General features: G+C 37.5%; 1 protein-coding gene across 1 annotated transcript in view; it reads left to right on the top strand.

The window, feature by feature from the left end:
• The window catches only part of HPRT1 (hypoxanthine phosphoribosyltransferase 1), a 41,990-nt gene extending 26,461 nt beyond the window's left edge, over nt 1–15,529 (top strand). The window contains exons 4-9 of the mRNA XM_025372991.1: nt 655–720; nt 4,374–4,391; nt 8,280–8,362; nt 13,243–13,289; nt 13,461–13,537; nt 14,892–15,529. Of these exons, the coding sequence (XP_025228776.1) occupies nt 655–720; nt 4,374–4,391; nt 8,280–8,362; nt 13,243–13,289; nt 13,461–13,537; nt 14,892–14,939 (339 nt within the window). The 3' untranslated portion in view covers nt 14,940–15,529. The remainder of the gene's footprint in view (nt 1–654; nt 721–4,373; nt 4,392–8,279; nt 8,363–13,242; nt 13,290–13,460; nt 13,538–14,891) is intronic.
• The last annotated feature ends 402 nt before the right edge of the window (nt 15,530–15,931 follow it).

Consider the following 15,931-nt stretch of genomic DNA (forward strand, 5'->3'; position numbering starts at 1 on the left):
AACTGCAGTGGGTGTTGAGCATTTCCCATTGAATCTCCTGTAAGGGTTTTATTGGATTCTGTGGTAGCAGGAAAATGGGAGCCTAAGGTATTCCTTAAAGGACTACTAATCAGACCTGGTTTCCCAGACAATGCTGAAAATGACTGGGCCTGGGCTAGACTTTTGAGGGACATACCTTGGGGTTGGATGTGATATAGACCAGCCCTTACAATTTGCTTGACTCATGGGAATCGTACAGGGCCAGAACCAGACACCTGTCATGCTAATAACTTCCCTCACAATTCAGAAATCGCTGTGATTGAAGATGGGTGGCTGTTATAATACTGCCCACTTAAAAATGAATGTAACCTATTTTTTAGGACTCTTAAAAACATCAAATCAGTAATGGCCAATTAGGACTTTTTAATTTTTACTAATCTCTACTTGAAAGTTTTCTAGTCATTCATTTCAGGAAACCTAATTCTTATAATTCATGTCATTTAGAATATCATAATGCTATGAACATTAGATAGCTAACTTCTCAAATCTTCTAGTTCTCATTTAATTTGAAGTTTGTGTGTGTACATAAGGATATTCGTATACGTGTGTGTGTGTGTGTGTGTATATATATATATATAGTTGTTTTTTTTTGTTTTGTTTTGTTTTTTTTACTAGAATGACCAGTCAACAGGGGACATAAAAGTAATCGGAGGAGATGATCTCTCAACTTTAACTGGAAAGGTATGTATCTTGAAGGGAAAGAAAAAAAAGCACTTCATACCAAGAGTCAATTAGTAACAGTGTGCTTTCAATCACTAAGAGATAGTTTACATAGTATAACTAAATGGGTTATTTAACCCTTGGAAGCAATCTAGGTTAATTATCTTTCCCTAGGTCATGTAGCAAAAAGACAGTAGAATCCAACATTAACCTTAAACGTCCCTATTGTCAAGTACTGCTGTCTGCCTCTGTGGGACTCTAATTTGGGATCCTTCAAAAAACATTGATGGGGGAAAAGACAGCCTTTTTAAAAAAAGAAAGAAAGAAAGAAAACTATGTGAGTCTTCCTGAGATAGACTAACATAGTTTCCTAAAAGATAGCAAAGCAGTATCATGTAGTGGCTGAAAGTGTGAGTTCCGGAGCCTGACAACTGATTGAAAGCCTGGCTTAGTACTTCCTAAATGTGACCTTGGGCAAGTTACTTAACCTCTTTTTGTCCCATATGTGATTAGGGTGAGGTTGATAATGGCAGCCATAGAGTTAAGAGGATTAAGTGCTATAATGCAAGTAGAGCTCTTACAACAGTTTCTGGTAAATAAATGCACTCAATAAATTCAGACATACTATTATTTTAAGAAATCTCAAAGAGTTATCTTAGTACATTAAAATCCTCCTGGTGTGGACCATTGGTTTTGGTATATTGTGCTTCCATGTAGTTTATCTCAAGATGTTTTTAGATTTCCCTTTTGAATTCTTTGATGACCCATTGGTTGTTCAGGAGCATGCTGTTTACCTGAAAATAATGGAGATATTAAGATATTTGAATATTTATCTTCTAGTACATTGAAAAACTTTTTGAGAGTAACCAATAATGATGGAATGCTACTGCTTTTTTTTTTTTTTTGAAGCTGCCAGTTATTGTTTACTTACACTGTGCCAAATATAAAGGCATTAATCTCATAAAAGTTTCACAACAATCCTGTGAGGGAGACGATATCCCCATTTTACAGATCAGGAAATTAAGGCTCAGTAAGGTTAAAAGACATGCCCAAAGTCACAGAACCAGTAAGTGGTAGAGCTTGAATTTGAATGCAGACCTGACTCTAAAGCTCTTTTCTTTCTTTAGATTTTAGTGTTCATTGCTTACATGAATGAGTATCTATAAGAAAACTTTAACATGTAAAACTTGTGTGAAATTCTCTTGTCCCATATCAGGGTCATGTCAAACTAATGTCCTCCTCAGCATATTTGGAAAGCTTCAGAGGAGAAATTAGCTTTGCCCCTCCTGTTCATTTCATATACCACTGCTAGACCTGTCCTTCCCTTTCAGCATGCTTTGTCCATATTTAGAAGCTGTTGAAGCCATTACTTGTCTAATCAGTTTTTAGTGCTGGAATAGACCTAGCCTTTTAGGCCTTCTGTGATTTAGCTTGATCTCATCTTTCCCACCTAATGGCTCTGTTCTACTACATAGATCTGATCTGAAACAGTTCTCTGTTTCTAAAATAACTTTATTTTCATGATAGTCACAGTAAAGTACATTTATTATGGAAAAATCAATAAGTATAAATTGAGTGAAAGTTATTTCTTGGTGGTAAGATTATGGGATTATTTGAACTTTCTGTTTCATTTTATTTTATTTTATTTTATTTATTTATTTTTGTGATGGAGTCTCGCTCTGCTGCCCAGGCTGGAGTGCAGTGGTACAATATTGGCTCACTGCAACCTCCCCTTCCCAGTTCAAGTGATTCTCCTGCCTCAGACTCCCAAGTAGCTGGGATTACAGGCACACGCCACCATGTGCGGCTAATTTTTGTATCTTTAGTAGAGACAGGTTTTCACCATGTTGACCAGGCTGGTCTCCAACTGCTAATCTCAGGTATCCGCCTGCCTCACCCTCCCAAAGTACTGTGATTACAGGAGTGAAACACCCTACCTGGCCTCATTTTGTCTTTTGGGGGCATTTTTATGCACAGATACATATGTATATAAATATTTTTCCTTTTTTTCCCCAGTTAGTACTTGAGCAGATGAACTTTGGACCCTGAATACCTGTATTCAAGTCTCTAATACCACTTCTTGGCTATTTTCATTTTATCAAATGGCCTCTTTGCTCATTTTTCTCATTTATTAAGTAGAGATGTAACTACCTGATATAATTCAAAAACTCTCAATAATGGCATTCTTTTATTTTTTAGACTCTAGTGTCTGTAATCCTTGTACCATGCTGGGATTCATTTGAACAATTACATGGCTTTTTTTAGTGTATTATTAAATTTGCAATTTACTTAGAATTTACTGGGATCTCGTACAAATGGGAAAAAAACATAATTGTGTTACTCATTTGCTGTGTGCCTTTGGATTGACCCTATTTTTTGTATTCATTTTCTCGCCATATCCTGAGTTCCACTTTGAATAAAAAGTAATTTTTTCCTGCCTGTAAAATAGGCTACCAATGGGCTGCAGTTGTCTGTAGTAGCTGCTTCACTGAGGATAGCTCAGCATGAGAGAAGTAGTATGAATTGCTTGCCATAAATTATGGGCTAGCCTTACTTCATTCTGTACTTGGACCTGTTTAGGCTTCTTAGAGATCTTACCTCCAACAATAAACTGCTTTGAGACAGGAAAAGGTAGAAGCTTTACTTGGTTATAACTTTACTTTTAATACCTAGAACAGTGAGTCTTCAAACTTGTATTTGCATGCCCAATTTATAAAAAGTTTTCTGAGCATTTACCCCTAATATATGCATTTTAAATTATATATGATTTATGGTGATAATATTATATATGTTACAAAATACATACAAAAATATAGATTAAACAAGGTGAGGTAAAAAATTAAAAAGTTCTAATCTTTCTTGCAAACCAGTGACTCTTTTATGCCCTACTCTGGTAAACACTATCTTAGAAGACTATATAGAACATTAAAATCTTTATATAGTTATATGACAGAGTATGGTGAGAGCTACAGATAAACAATACATCGTGAATCTTCTTGTGGCAATGTTTATAACCAAAATGCTGCCTCATTCTTATAACTAGCATAAGAACAGATAGGACTTTCTTGATTTTGAGGGGTAATTATTAGATGGTATTTTCTCTTAAGGACTCTTCTAGCTATAAAATTCTTAAATGTAGAAAGCGAAGTGAGAGTTTATGGTGAGAGGAAGCATTGGTATCATTTTTTAGTGTAGTCCAAGAATATGGACACATTCAGAAAATGCAGATCAATTTTAGCCTAATGAGAAAATATATTTTGAATTGGAGTCCATATGGTTTTTGAGTTATTGTACAAATATAATTCTTAGAATGTTAGAGTCAGGAAACTATAAGAAACCAACTAGTTCAAGTTTCTCATTTAACACATGGGAAACTGAGGCCAGAGAAATTTCAAGACTTGCCCAAGATTAGACCTCTTGTTAAGTAATGAAAGTGTTTTAAAAACAAATGGGTCAAATTCTGTTTTTAAAATTTCCATTACGATGAAAATTTCAGTATTACAGGCTTCCAAATCCCAGCAGATGGCTCACTTGTTTAAAGGAGAGTTTGATGTAATAAAGTATCTAAAAACAAGAGTGTGAATAATTCCTTAGGGTTGTTATGATGTGATTTGACTTATAATTGGAAATACCGTCTTATTCATTGTACTGATTTTCATTTCTTTTTCTTCTAGAATGTCTTGATTGTGGAAGTAAGTTCACATTTACTTTTAATATAACATTTATGATTTTTCTAATTTAGTATGCACCATCCTAAAGGTAAGCCAGGGAAAGAAATTCCTCTGCATCAGTTTTAATGGTGGACTTATGTTCTAAAGGAGTGAGACTGGTTTTTTGTAAAGACTACTTAGTAATTTGTTTTTACCAGTAATGGAATGGTATACTTCCTACCTCTCTTTTTTTAGTTTGAAATATTTTCTTTCTAAACATAACTCTCTCTCTCTATTTATCTATGTATAATATATACATACATATCTTATATTTTATGTATATATATATATCTTGCTTAGATTTTGTCTTATGTAATATTTGGTACATAAAAAGTAATATTTATAATTTATAGACTATTTTCCATTTGTCATTATGTCCTAAAGTATTTTGTATCTTAGCACGGAGAGGCTAAGCAGTTTCCTAGGGTTACCCGCTAGTAAGCTAAGGGAAACCTTTACTTCCTTTAGCTCAGTGGTTCTCAAAATGTGGTTCCCTAGACCAAAAGTATTAATATCAGACAAGAACCTACCTAATCAAAATATCTGTGATGAGGCCAAGCAAGCTATGCTTTAACAAGTCTTTGAGTGATTCTGATGCATGCTAAGGTTTAGGGGCCCTTGTTTTTACTCGTAAGTCATTTTCTCATTTAGGCCTTCTCTGGCCATCCTATCTAAAATCTCACTTTTTCATGCTGTCAACTTCCTATTTCTCCTCAATACTTTTATTTTCCTGATCACTTATCACTGTCTAACAGCCTCTTTCTCTCTCTCTCTCTCTCTCTACATATATATAGATATATAGATATAGATATATATACATCTATGTAGATATAAATATATCTATATTTTTGTCTGTGGTCATCTATTGAAACCTTTCTATCTTACTGAATCCTACAAACATCTAAAGCACAGCTTGTGATCCTGTCTCCTACTCAGACCCCATTTTCCCATTCTTTAGTCTTTAGGCTACATTCTTTAGAGTTTTTCAGTGTGACCCCAATATACATTACCAACCTTATTTTCCAGCTTCCTTTCATTTTCTCTATACCTTTTACTGTTTCCCAGAGCTTGTACCTTTACTTTTCTGCCCCTGTTGTTTGCTCCTTATTTCTTTTCTTAAAATAATAGCTTTATTGAGATATAACTCACATATCATACCATTCACCCATTTAAAGTGTACAATTCCATTTTTTTTGTTGTTGTTGAAACGGAGTCTCGCTCTGTTGCCCAGGCTGGAGTGCAGTGGCGTGATCTCAGCTCACTGCAGGCTCCGCCTCCTGGGTTCACGCCATTCTCCTGCCTCAGCCTCCTGAGTAGCTGGAACTACAGGTGCCTGCCACCACGCCCGGCTAATTCTTTGTATTTTTAGTAGAGACGGGATTTCACTATTTGCCAGGATGGTCTTGATCTCCTGACCTCGTGGCCCACCCGCCTCAGCCTCCCAAAGTGCTGGGATTACAGGCATGAGTCACCACGCCCGGCCAATTCAAAATTTTTTATTATATTCTCAGCATTGTGCAATCATTATCATATTCAATTTTAAAACATTTTCATTGCCCCACAAAGAAACCCAATCCCCTTAGCCATCACTCCCCATTTTCCCTTCCCCCAGCACCTAGCAAACTGATCATCTACCTACTTGCTATCTATAAGATTTGCCTATTCTGGACATTTTGTATAAATAGAATCATACGATATGTGGCCTTTTGTATCTGGCTTCTCTCACTTAGCTTAATGTTTTCAAGGTTCATTCACGTTGTGGAGTATATCTGCACTCATTCCTTTTTACTGACAAATTTTATGGATAGACAGGTGTTCCTCAACTGTGTCCTGATAAACCCATCTGAAGTTGAAAACATCATAAGTTGAAAATGGATTTACTACCTTGATAAATCTATCCTAAAGTCAAAAAAATCTCATGTCGAAGCATCGTAAGTTGGATGCCATCTGAATTACATTTTTGTTATCCATTCATTGGTTGACAGACGTTAGGTTGTTTCCACTGTTTGCTCCTTATTTCTTGTACCTGAAATGTCCTTATTCCCTCTCTTCTTATCCCATGTTTTAGTCATTTAAGACCCAGCTCAAACGTCACCTCCACAAAACTTTCCTTGATACCTCTTTCCTCCTCAATTCACTTGGACCTTTTGCATTTAATTATTATTTTTTTTAAGACAATGTCTCACTCTGTTACCAGGCTGGAGTGCAGTGGTATGATCTCAGCTCACTGTAACCTCTGCCTCCCAGGTTCAAGCAATTCTCATGCCTTAGCCTCCCAAGTAGCTGGGACTACAGGTCTGCGCTGCCATGCCTGGCTAATTGTGTGTGTGTGTGTGTGTGTGTGTGTGTCTATATATATGTGTGTGTGTGTGTGTCTATATATATATGTGTGTGTGTATATATATATATACTTTTTTTTTTTGTAGAGACGGGGTTTTGCCATATTGGCCAGGCTGGTCTAGCCTCAAGCCATCCTCCTACCTCGGCCTCCCAAAGTGCTCGGAATAATTATAGACATGAGCCACTGCACCTGGCCTGCATTTAATTTTAATTATAAAATATTTTGAACTCAGAAAAGAGGGTATGCTCAATACCTATGTACCCACCACAAAGTATTAACATTTTGCCATATTTGCTTCTGATCTTATTGTTTTAAAGAAATTAAAGGTCATAATACAACTAAAGCCCGATTTTTTCCCTTCATTCCCAGAAGTATGACAATTATCCTTAAAGTTGATATATATCATTCCCATGCATGTTTTTTATACTTCCCTAGTACAAGTTAACTGTATCCTCTGCTCAGGGGCTCATCAAGCTGAATCAAGGGACTCACAATCCTCTTCGAAGTTCCTTCAGGTTGTTGGCAGAATTTAGTTCCTTGTGATTGTAGGACTGAGGGCCCGTTTTCTCACTGGCTGCTGGCCAGGGGTTGCTGTCAGCTATTTAAAGGCTCATGCCCTAGCCCATTACATTCTCACAACATGGCAGCTGACTTCTTCAAAACCAGCAGGAGAATCTTGCTCTAGTCTGCCACATAACCTAATCACAGGAGTGGCTATCCCGTTAGTTTCACAGATCCTGGTCACATTCAAGGGGAGGGAACTCTTCCGGGTGTGTACACCAAGAGACAGGATTTTTTTTTTTCTTTTTCTTTTTCTTTTTTCTTAAAAAGTCTTAAAGTCTTTTATCCCTAAAGGAGGCAGGAATTTTGAGAGCCGTCAGAATTCTGCCTACCACAGCCCAGAAATCTACATTTTTCACAAGTCTCCAGCCATGATGTTTCTGATGGCTTACACTACTTTATTCCATTTTTAAAGAGTATTTTTATTGAAAAGCATTAGGATTATGGTTTAAAAAATATTTTCCATAACAAAGATGAGTTTGTTTAGAGTCCTACTTTTGACTAAATAGCTGGGATTCACTTTTATGTAAAGTCATTTTATAGCCTTATTAATTTGGGTGCCTTTAAAAATGGTATAAAGCAGTGTTTCTTAAAGTGTAGTCTGTTAGCCACCTATATTGGAGAGTTGGGAGGAGAGAGTCTGTATCTTGAATTTATGAGAAAAATTCTAAAATACTTTTTATAATGAAGGACAACATCATAACTCCCTAATAAAATGTGCATGTATATATTTAAATTTGCTGTAATTGACCCTGTGCCTACAAAATCCAGTCCTGGGGGCTGGCATTCTTACTGCTTGCTGAGGGCCAGATGATTTATAGATTCCAGAATATCTCCGTGTGAATTTTGGTGACAATTACTGCACTGAAAAGAATGGCAGTATTACAGTTATACATGGGGGTTTTGGTACTTTATGTTTATATAGTGACTCTGAATTTAAAGCTATGCAATGTCTTCTTTTTTGAAAGGATATAATTGACACTGGCAAAACGATGCAGACTTTGCTTTCCTTGGTCAGGCAGTATAATCCAAAGATGGTCAAGGTCGCAAGGTATGTATGACATTTTGACATAGAATATTTCCCTCATTTGAAGGGGGATTAAGTGATTGCTTCTTTGTAAGGATAAATGTTTTCAACTGTCATTTTATCTTTAAGAAGTAATGTACTCTCATATAAGACTTAAGATATAATCCTTTTAAATAATTTTGTCATGTGTCAATAAAGCTCATAGTTACAGTCACTTCCTTGCCTAATATTAACATTTGGTTTTTCAGCATGCTAATTATATCAGTTTGTCCTGAGTAGCATGGCAGAGGATTTTGAGCCCCCTTACAAAATTAAGAATAAGGATTCCACAGGGGGTGAGGAAGTGATAGGAAGGGGTGGGCCCTGAAAATCTGGACCTCCTGGAATTGAGTGATGTATGCTACATCTTCTTTGTGTCTGTAGTGAAGTTTTATAATGCCCGCTTCCTTTTTTATTAAGTCAGGCTCACCTCCTCACCTTACCTATGCTGTTTGACTTTTGCTTTTATAGTTCTACCTGTGTTTATTTCTCATTTTAGTTTCATCCCTCAACAACTCTGGGGTGGCATTGTTATTCCCACTTTTCAGATAAGGATACTGAGGCATAGGGAATTGCCCAAAGGTACGGAGCTAGGCAGCTATAGAGATGAGATTTGAACCCAGGGAACCTGGCTCACAGTTTATGCTTTTGCTACCTTAAATTTTTAATAGAGTGACATCAAACAAACATTTAAGAATATGTTTTTCTTTTCCTTTTACAATTTCATTAAAAAAAATTAAGTCTCTGATCAATCTGCAGTTTTTATGTAGGGGTCAGGTAATGATCTAACTTCTGTTTTTTTCCTAAGTGATTAACAGGTTTTTATAAACCCCTTTTAAAAAATAACTATCTGTCGAGCATCTTTGAATCAGAGTAAGCCTTCTAGTGAGTCATATGTCAGCAGTTTGACTGTATGGGCTTTTCTAATATCCAGTCCAAGTGTTTATCAGTGAGTTTTTCTTTTAAATAGATTTGGGACAGGTACTATGAGAGTATATAAGTGATACGTTATAGGACACTGAGTAGTATCCTATGAAATGGCAAAAATCACAATCACTTTTGCACCAACCTAATAGAAATTAATCAATGCACTTGCTTGTTTTTGTACATGCTCTTTAGGGTTTTAAATGTCAACCTACTGTGGCATAGACTTCAATCCTCCGGGTATTCTTTTGTTGTTCTTTCCTGGTATATGCTGTGGAATTGAGATAGACTGGTTCGTGAGAGAGAGATTTTGTGTTGCCACAGGTAGGACATGCTCAAAGAATACTTGGGTCATTTCTTGACCCAAGTCATCTATTCACCATAGTTTTGTAGCACTGATCTTGCATACATTTCATGTATCTTCCATGAACTCCACGTCAGTGCTGCTTATCTGATACTCAGAAATTAAACACTAAGGAATAAGATTGTCAGGTAGGGTTGTTTTGGAGGGTCACAAATCTTGTAATGTCCAATATTTCCACTCTCCCTGCTGAGAATTAGTTTTGGCTTCCTTGGAGGTGATATCGCCTCTGTTGAGAATAAGTGGCCTACTGTGATCACACCACTGCACTCCAGCCTGGGTGACAGAGTGAGACCCTATCTCAAAAAAAAAAAAAAAAAAAAAAAATGCATGGCCTAGACGACTTCTAAGGTTCTTCTCACCCAGTTCCAGTTTTCATGTTGTAGGCAGAGCAGTAAAGTGAGAAAGACATGGACTTGGGAGTTTAATCTGGCATTTCACTACCACTTAATCTGAGCAACTATTTCATATTTAATCTCTCTCAATGTATTTACTCATCTTTAAAGGGGAATGATTATTAACATCTTTTACTCAGGGAAACTATGTGAGTCAAGGAGATAATGTATTTGAAAGTCTTTTTAACTGCAAAGCACTGTTTCACTGTTGGTTATAATGTGATTGATCTCATTGAAGTGAGCAGCTGCTTAATTGTGCATTTTAGAATGTAGGGAAGTAGTAAGATTTTTCGCATATTATATAGGTAGCTGGTTCTAGAACTGTAAACATACTCTTTTTTATGGAGCTCTGAGTCACATGCCATAAAGTTCATTCTTTTAAAGTTGTACAATCCAGTGGTTTTTGATATATTCAGAGTTGTGCATCTGCTACCCCTATTTCGTTTTAGAACCCAAAGAAACCCTGTACCCATTAGCAGTCATTCTCCCTTCTCCCAGCCCCTGGTAACTACTAATCTACTTTCTACAGAAAGTCCGTACAGATTTGTATATTATGGACATTCCATATAAATGGACTCTTGCAATATCCTGTCTTCTTTCACTTAGCATAGTGTTTTCAAGGTTCATCCAGGTTGGGGCATGTATCAGTACTTCATCCCTTGTTTTGGCTGAATAATATTTCATTGTACAAATATATCACATTTTGTTTATCCATCTGTTGGTGAACATTTGGGTTTCTACCTGTTCACTTTTATGAATAATGTTGATTTGAATGTTTGTGTACAAGTTTGAATACCTGTTTTTAGGTCTCTTGAGGATATAATTGCTAGGTCATATGGTAATTCTATGTTTAACATTTTGATGAATTGCCAGACTGTTTAACAAGGTATATGTACTATTTTACACCAGTAACATATGAGGGTTCCAATATCTCCATATCCTTGACAACACTCGTTACTGTCCTTTTTATTATAGCCATCCTAGTGGCTGTGATGTGGTATCTCATTGTGGTTTTGATTTGTGTTTCTCTGATGGTAATGATGTTGAACATGTTTTCATCTGCTTATTGGCCATTTACATATATCTTCTTAAGAGCGGTTACCCATTTACAGTATGGAAAATGCTTCAGATGCAACTCTAGTCATGCCTTAGAGATGGAGCTTTATTAAACATTCAGATCTGTAGGCATATGAAGTGCTGAGTTCTGCTGAACTCCTAATACAGATTGCACTGAGTTTAGTGATACCTTTTCTGGAGCATTCCTGAGTTCAGGTAGAGGGAAGAGTTTTTGCTGTGATTGGCTTGTTATGTTCTTTTTAAATGGAAATGGAATTGAAGTGTCTCCTCTATCCATTTATTGGAAGAGTCATGAGGGGCATGATTAGATGATATCCCTTAGAGTCTCCGGCTTAGGTTAGTGGTTATCTACTTAGGCTGCACATTGGAATCACCTGAGAGTTAAAAAAAAAAACCCAGGACAACCTATGCCTGTGTCTCACCTCCAGCAATTCTGATGTAATTGGTCAGGGCTGTGGCCTGAGTAGCTGAGTTTTGGTTCTTTAAAGCTGCCAGGTGATTCTGATGTGCAGTCCAGGTTGAGATCACTTTGGGCCCTTTCCAGCTCTTTAAACATATGTATTTATCTAGAAAGGTATAAGTTTTCTTGAGACTGCCTTGTATATATCTTGTATATATGTGGGAAAGCATAAGTTTTCTTGAGACTGCCTTGTATATATCTTGTATATATGTAGGAAAGCATAAGTTTTCTTGAGACTGCCTTCAACATCTATAAAGGCTTTCAAAGCAGCTTCTATAGCTTTTATTAATGGCTGAATATTTTTCTACGGGCAGCATTTGGGTTATAAAATTAGCTTTTGGTAGAGTTGACTTATACCACCTCCAGCTTTTGCTCTCAAAAATAAATACTGGTTCTTTTGGCACACTAGTTGTTTTAGCCTAAAGTTCCTCTTTGTAAGCCAGTTATTAAAAAGTTGTGATGCAGCCAGGGTGAAGTGGTACACATCTGTAGTCCCAGCTACCCGGAAGGCTGAGGTGGATTGCTAGAGCCCAAGAAGTGAAGGCTGCAGTGAACTGTGATTATACCACTGCACTGTAGCCTGGGCCACAGAGCGAGACTCATCTCTTTTAAAAAAAGAATGTTGTGAGGCCAGGCATGGTGGCTCACGCCTGTAATCCCAGCACTTTGGGAGGCTGAGGTGGACAGATCACCTGATGTTGGGAGTTCGAGACCAACCTGACCAACATGGAGAAACCCCATCTCTACTAAAAGAATACAAAATTAGTGGTGGCGCATGCCTGTAATCCCAGCTACTCGGGAGGCTGAAGCAGGAGAATCACTTGAACCCGGGAGGTGGAGGTTGCAGTGAACTGGGCGAGCCATTGCACTCTAGCCAACTCCATCTCAAAAAAGAAAAGAAAAGAATGTTGTGGCTGGGCGCAGTGGCTCACGTCTGTAAACCCAGCTTTTTGGGAGGCTGAGGTGGGTGGATCACAAGGTCAGGAGATGGAGACCATCCTGGCTAACACAGTGAAACCTCGTCTCTACTAAAAATACAAAAAAAAATTAGTCAGGCGTGGTGGCGGCCGCCTGTAGTCCCAGCTACTCGGGAGGCTGAGGCAGGAGAATGGCATGAACCCAGGAGGCAGAGCTTACAGTGAGTGGAGATTGCGCCACTGCACTCCAGCCTGGGTGACAGAGCAAGACTCCGTCTGGAAAAAAAGAAAAGAAAAGAATGTTGTGATAAAAGGTGATGCCCACCTCTCCCACACCCTTTTACAGTTTAGGGATTGTATCTCCAAGGTTTTTGGACTGAGAGCCCTTATATTTTCATCTTTGCTCTTTGAGACTCGATACCCATTCATCCTCCTTATTAGCTCCCCTTCAGTGGACACATTGGTAGTCAGGGTGCAGGTCTCAGAACTGTCCTTCAGGTTCCAGGTGATCAACCAAGGGCCTTGTCTGTAGTGCCAACTCGTTGCTGCCCCTTCCTAGTAATTCCCATAATTTAGCTCTCCATTTCATAGTCTCTCCTTGAGTGTGTTGAAAGTGACCATGGTACACTCAGCACGGATGAAATGAAACAGTGTTTAGAAACATTAGTCTTTTCTTTTGTAATGCCCTGTAGTCTCTCTGTATGTTATATGTCACATTTTGTAATTAACAGCTTGCTGGTGAAAAGGACTCCACGAAGTGTTGGATATAAGCCAGACTGTAAGTGAATTACTTTTTTTGTCAATCATTTAACCATCTTTAACCTAAAAGAGTTTTATGTGAAATGGCTTATAATTGCTTAGAGAATATTTGTAGAGAGGCACATTTGCCAGTATTAGATTTAAAAGTGGTGTTTTCTGTATCTAAATGATGAATTATGTTTCTTTTTAGTTGTTGGATTTGAAATTCCAGACAAGTTTGTTGTAGGATATGCCCTTGACTATAATGAATACTTCAGGGATTTGAATGTAAGTAATTGCTTCTTTTTCTCACTCATTTTTCAAAACCCACATAAAAATTTAGGAAAGAGAATTGTTTTCTCCTTCCAGCACCTCATAATAACAGACTGATGGTTCCCATTAGTCACATAAAGCTGTAGTCTAGTACAGACGTCCTTAGAACTGGAACCTGGCCAGGCTAGGGTGACACTTCTTGTTGGCTGAAATAGTTGAACAGCTTTAATATATAATAACTGTTGCATTATTATTTCAGATGATAAATGTGGTCATAAGTAAGAAATAAATGATCGAGTTTAGTCTTTTAATTCACTGTCCTTTGGATACCTGCCTCTTACTCTGGAGGCAGGAGTCCCATGGATGTGTTCATGAACATGGTTGAGGAAGATTTAGGAAGACTGCAACAGCACACTACCTAAAGCAGGTTTTTTACTCCATCTTTTTTTGCCACTTACCCTGGCCTCCCACTTTGATAATGCTTAAAATTCCCTACTTGATTTGTCTTTCAAAACTACATATTGAGGCTGGTTGCGGTAGCTCACACCTGTAATCCTAGCACTTTGGGAGGCCAAGGCGGGTGGATCACATGAGGTCAGGAGTTTGAAACCAGCCTGGCAAACATGGTGAAACCCCGCCTTTACTAAAAATACAAAAATTAGCTGGGTGTAGTGGTGCGTGCCTGCAATTCCAGCTACCTGGGAGGCTGAGGCAGGAGAATCACTGGAAACCGGGAGGTGGAGGCTACAGTGAGCCAAGATCACACCACTGCACTCCAGCCTGGGTGACAGAGCAAGACTCTGTCTCAAAAAACCAAACCAAAACAAAAAAACAAAAAACTACGTGTTAAGACAAGAAACAGACTGGGCGTGGTGGCTCATGCCTATAATCCCAGCACTTTGGGCAGCCGAGGCGGGCGGATCACGAGGTCAGGAGATCAAGACCATTCTGGCTAACATGGTGAAACCCCATCTCTACCAAAAAATACAAAAAATTACCCGGGCATGGTGGCGGGTGCCTGTAGTCTCAGCTACTCGGGAGACTGAGGCAGGAGAATGGCGTGAACCCAGAAGGCAGAGCTTGCAGTGAGCCGAGATTGTGCCACTGCACTCCAGTCTGGGCGACAGAGCAAGACTCCGTCTCAAAAAATTAAAAAAAAAAAAAGACAGGAAGCAAATTAATGGGATAGATTACTGCTTTGTTTTCAAAAGATACACTCCCCAAAAGTTACTGGTCTAAAATATAGTAGTACTATCTCTGTTTAGTAAGAACCCTGCCAACTAATAGTGTTCTTATATGTAAAATGCTGTTCTTGCCTTTCATTTCAGAATATACTTTTTAAATGTGAATTTCTGGATTTTTTTTATAGCATGTTTGTGTCATTAGTGAAACTGGAAAAGCAAAATACAAAGCCTAAGATGAGAGTTCAAGTTGAGTTTGGAAACATCTGGAGTCCTATTGACATCGCCAGTAAAATTATCAATGTTCTAGTTCTGTGGCCATCTGCTTAGTAGAGCTTTTTGCATGTATCTTCTAAGAATTTTATCTGTTTTGTACTTTAGAAATGTCAGTTGCTGCATTCCTAAACTGTTTATTTGCACTATGAGCCTATAGACTATCAGTTCCCTTTGGGTGGATTGTTGTTTAACTTGTAAATGAAAAAATTCTCTTAAACCACACCACTATTGAGTGAAACATTGAACTCGTATCTGTAAGAAATAAAGAGAGGATATATTAGTTTTTTAATTGGTATTTTAATTTTTATATATGCAGGAAAGAACAGAAGTGATTGAATATTGTTAATTATACCACCATGTGTTTAGAAAAGTAAGAAGCAGTCAATTTTCACATCAAAGACAGCATCTAAGAAGTTTTGTTGTGTCCTGGAATTATTTTAGTAGTGTTTCAGTAGTGTTGACTGTATTTTCCAACTTGTTCAGATTATTACCAGTGAATCTTTGTCAGCAGTTCCTTTTAAATGCAAATCAATAAATTCCCAAAAATTTACTGCTTTATGGATTCTTCAATTTAAAAATCTTTAAAATAAGGTCTGTCTCTTTAAAAAAAAAAAAAAGCTATGCATAGTTATCATTTCTCTACAAATTAACCTAATATAGTTTTCTGTTGGTTCCATTTTCCTTGTTTGTTAAGTTTTAGTAGCTAAATTGTAATCTTAATGATTATGTAGTAGAATGGGTTGGTGGAGCTACAGAAATTCCTAGCTACTTCGGAGACATTAAATTTCAGACACGTGGTACACTTTATATTACATTTTACTATGCTAAAATAACATGGCTTTGTTTTGGAATTCTGTTCAGTTTTGCAGATTGTAATCTCAGCTATATCTCAACAGATTGTTCTCAGATATGTCCTATCACCTTCTTTGTGTAGATAGTGCTTTATTGACCA

This window comes from Theropithecus gelada, chromosome X, assembly GCF_003255815.1.
Source record: "Theropithecus gelada isolate Dixy chromosome X, Tgel_1.0, whole genome shotgun sequence".
Taxonomy (NCBI): Eukaryota; Metazoa; Chordata; class Mammalia; order Primates; family Cercopithecidae; genus Theropithecus; species Theropithecus gelada.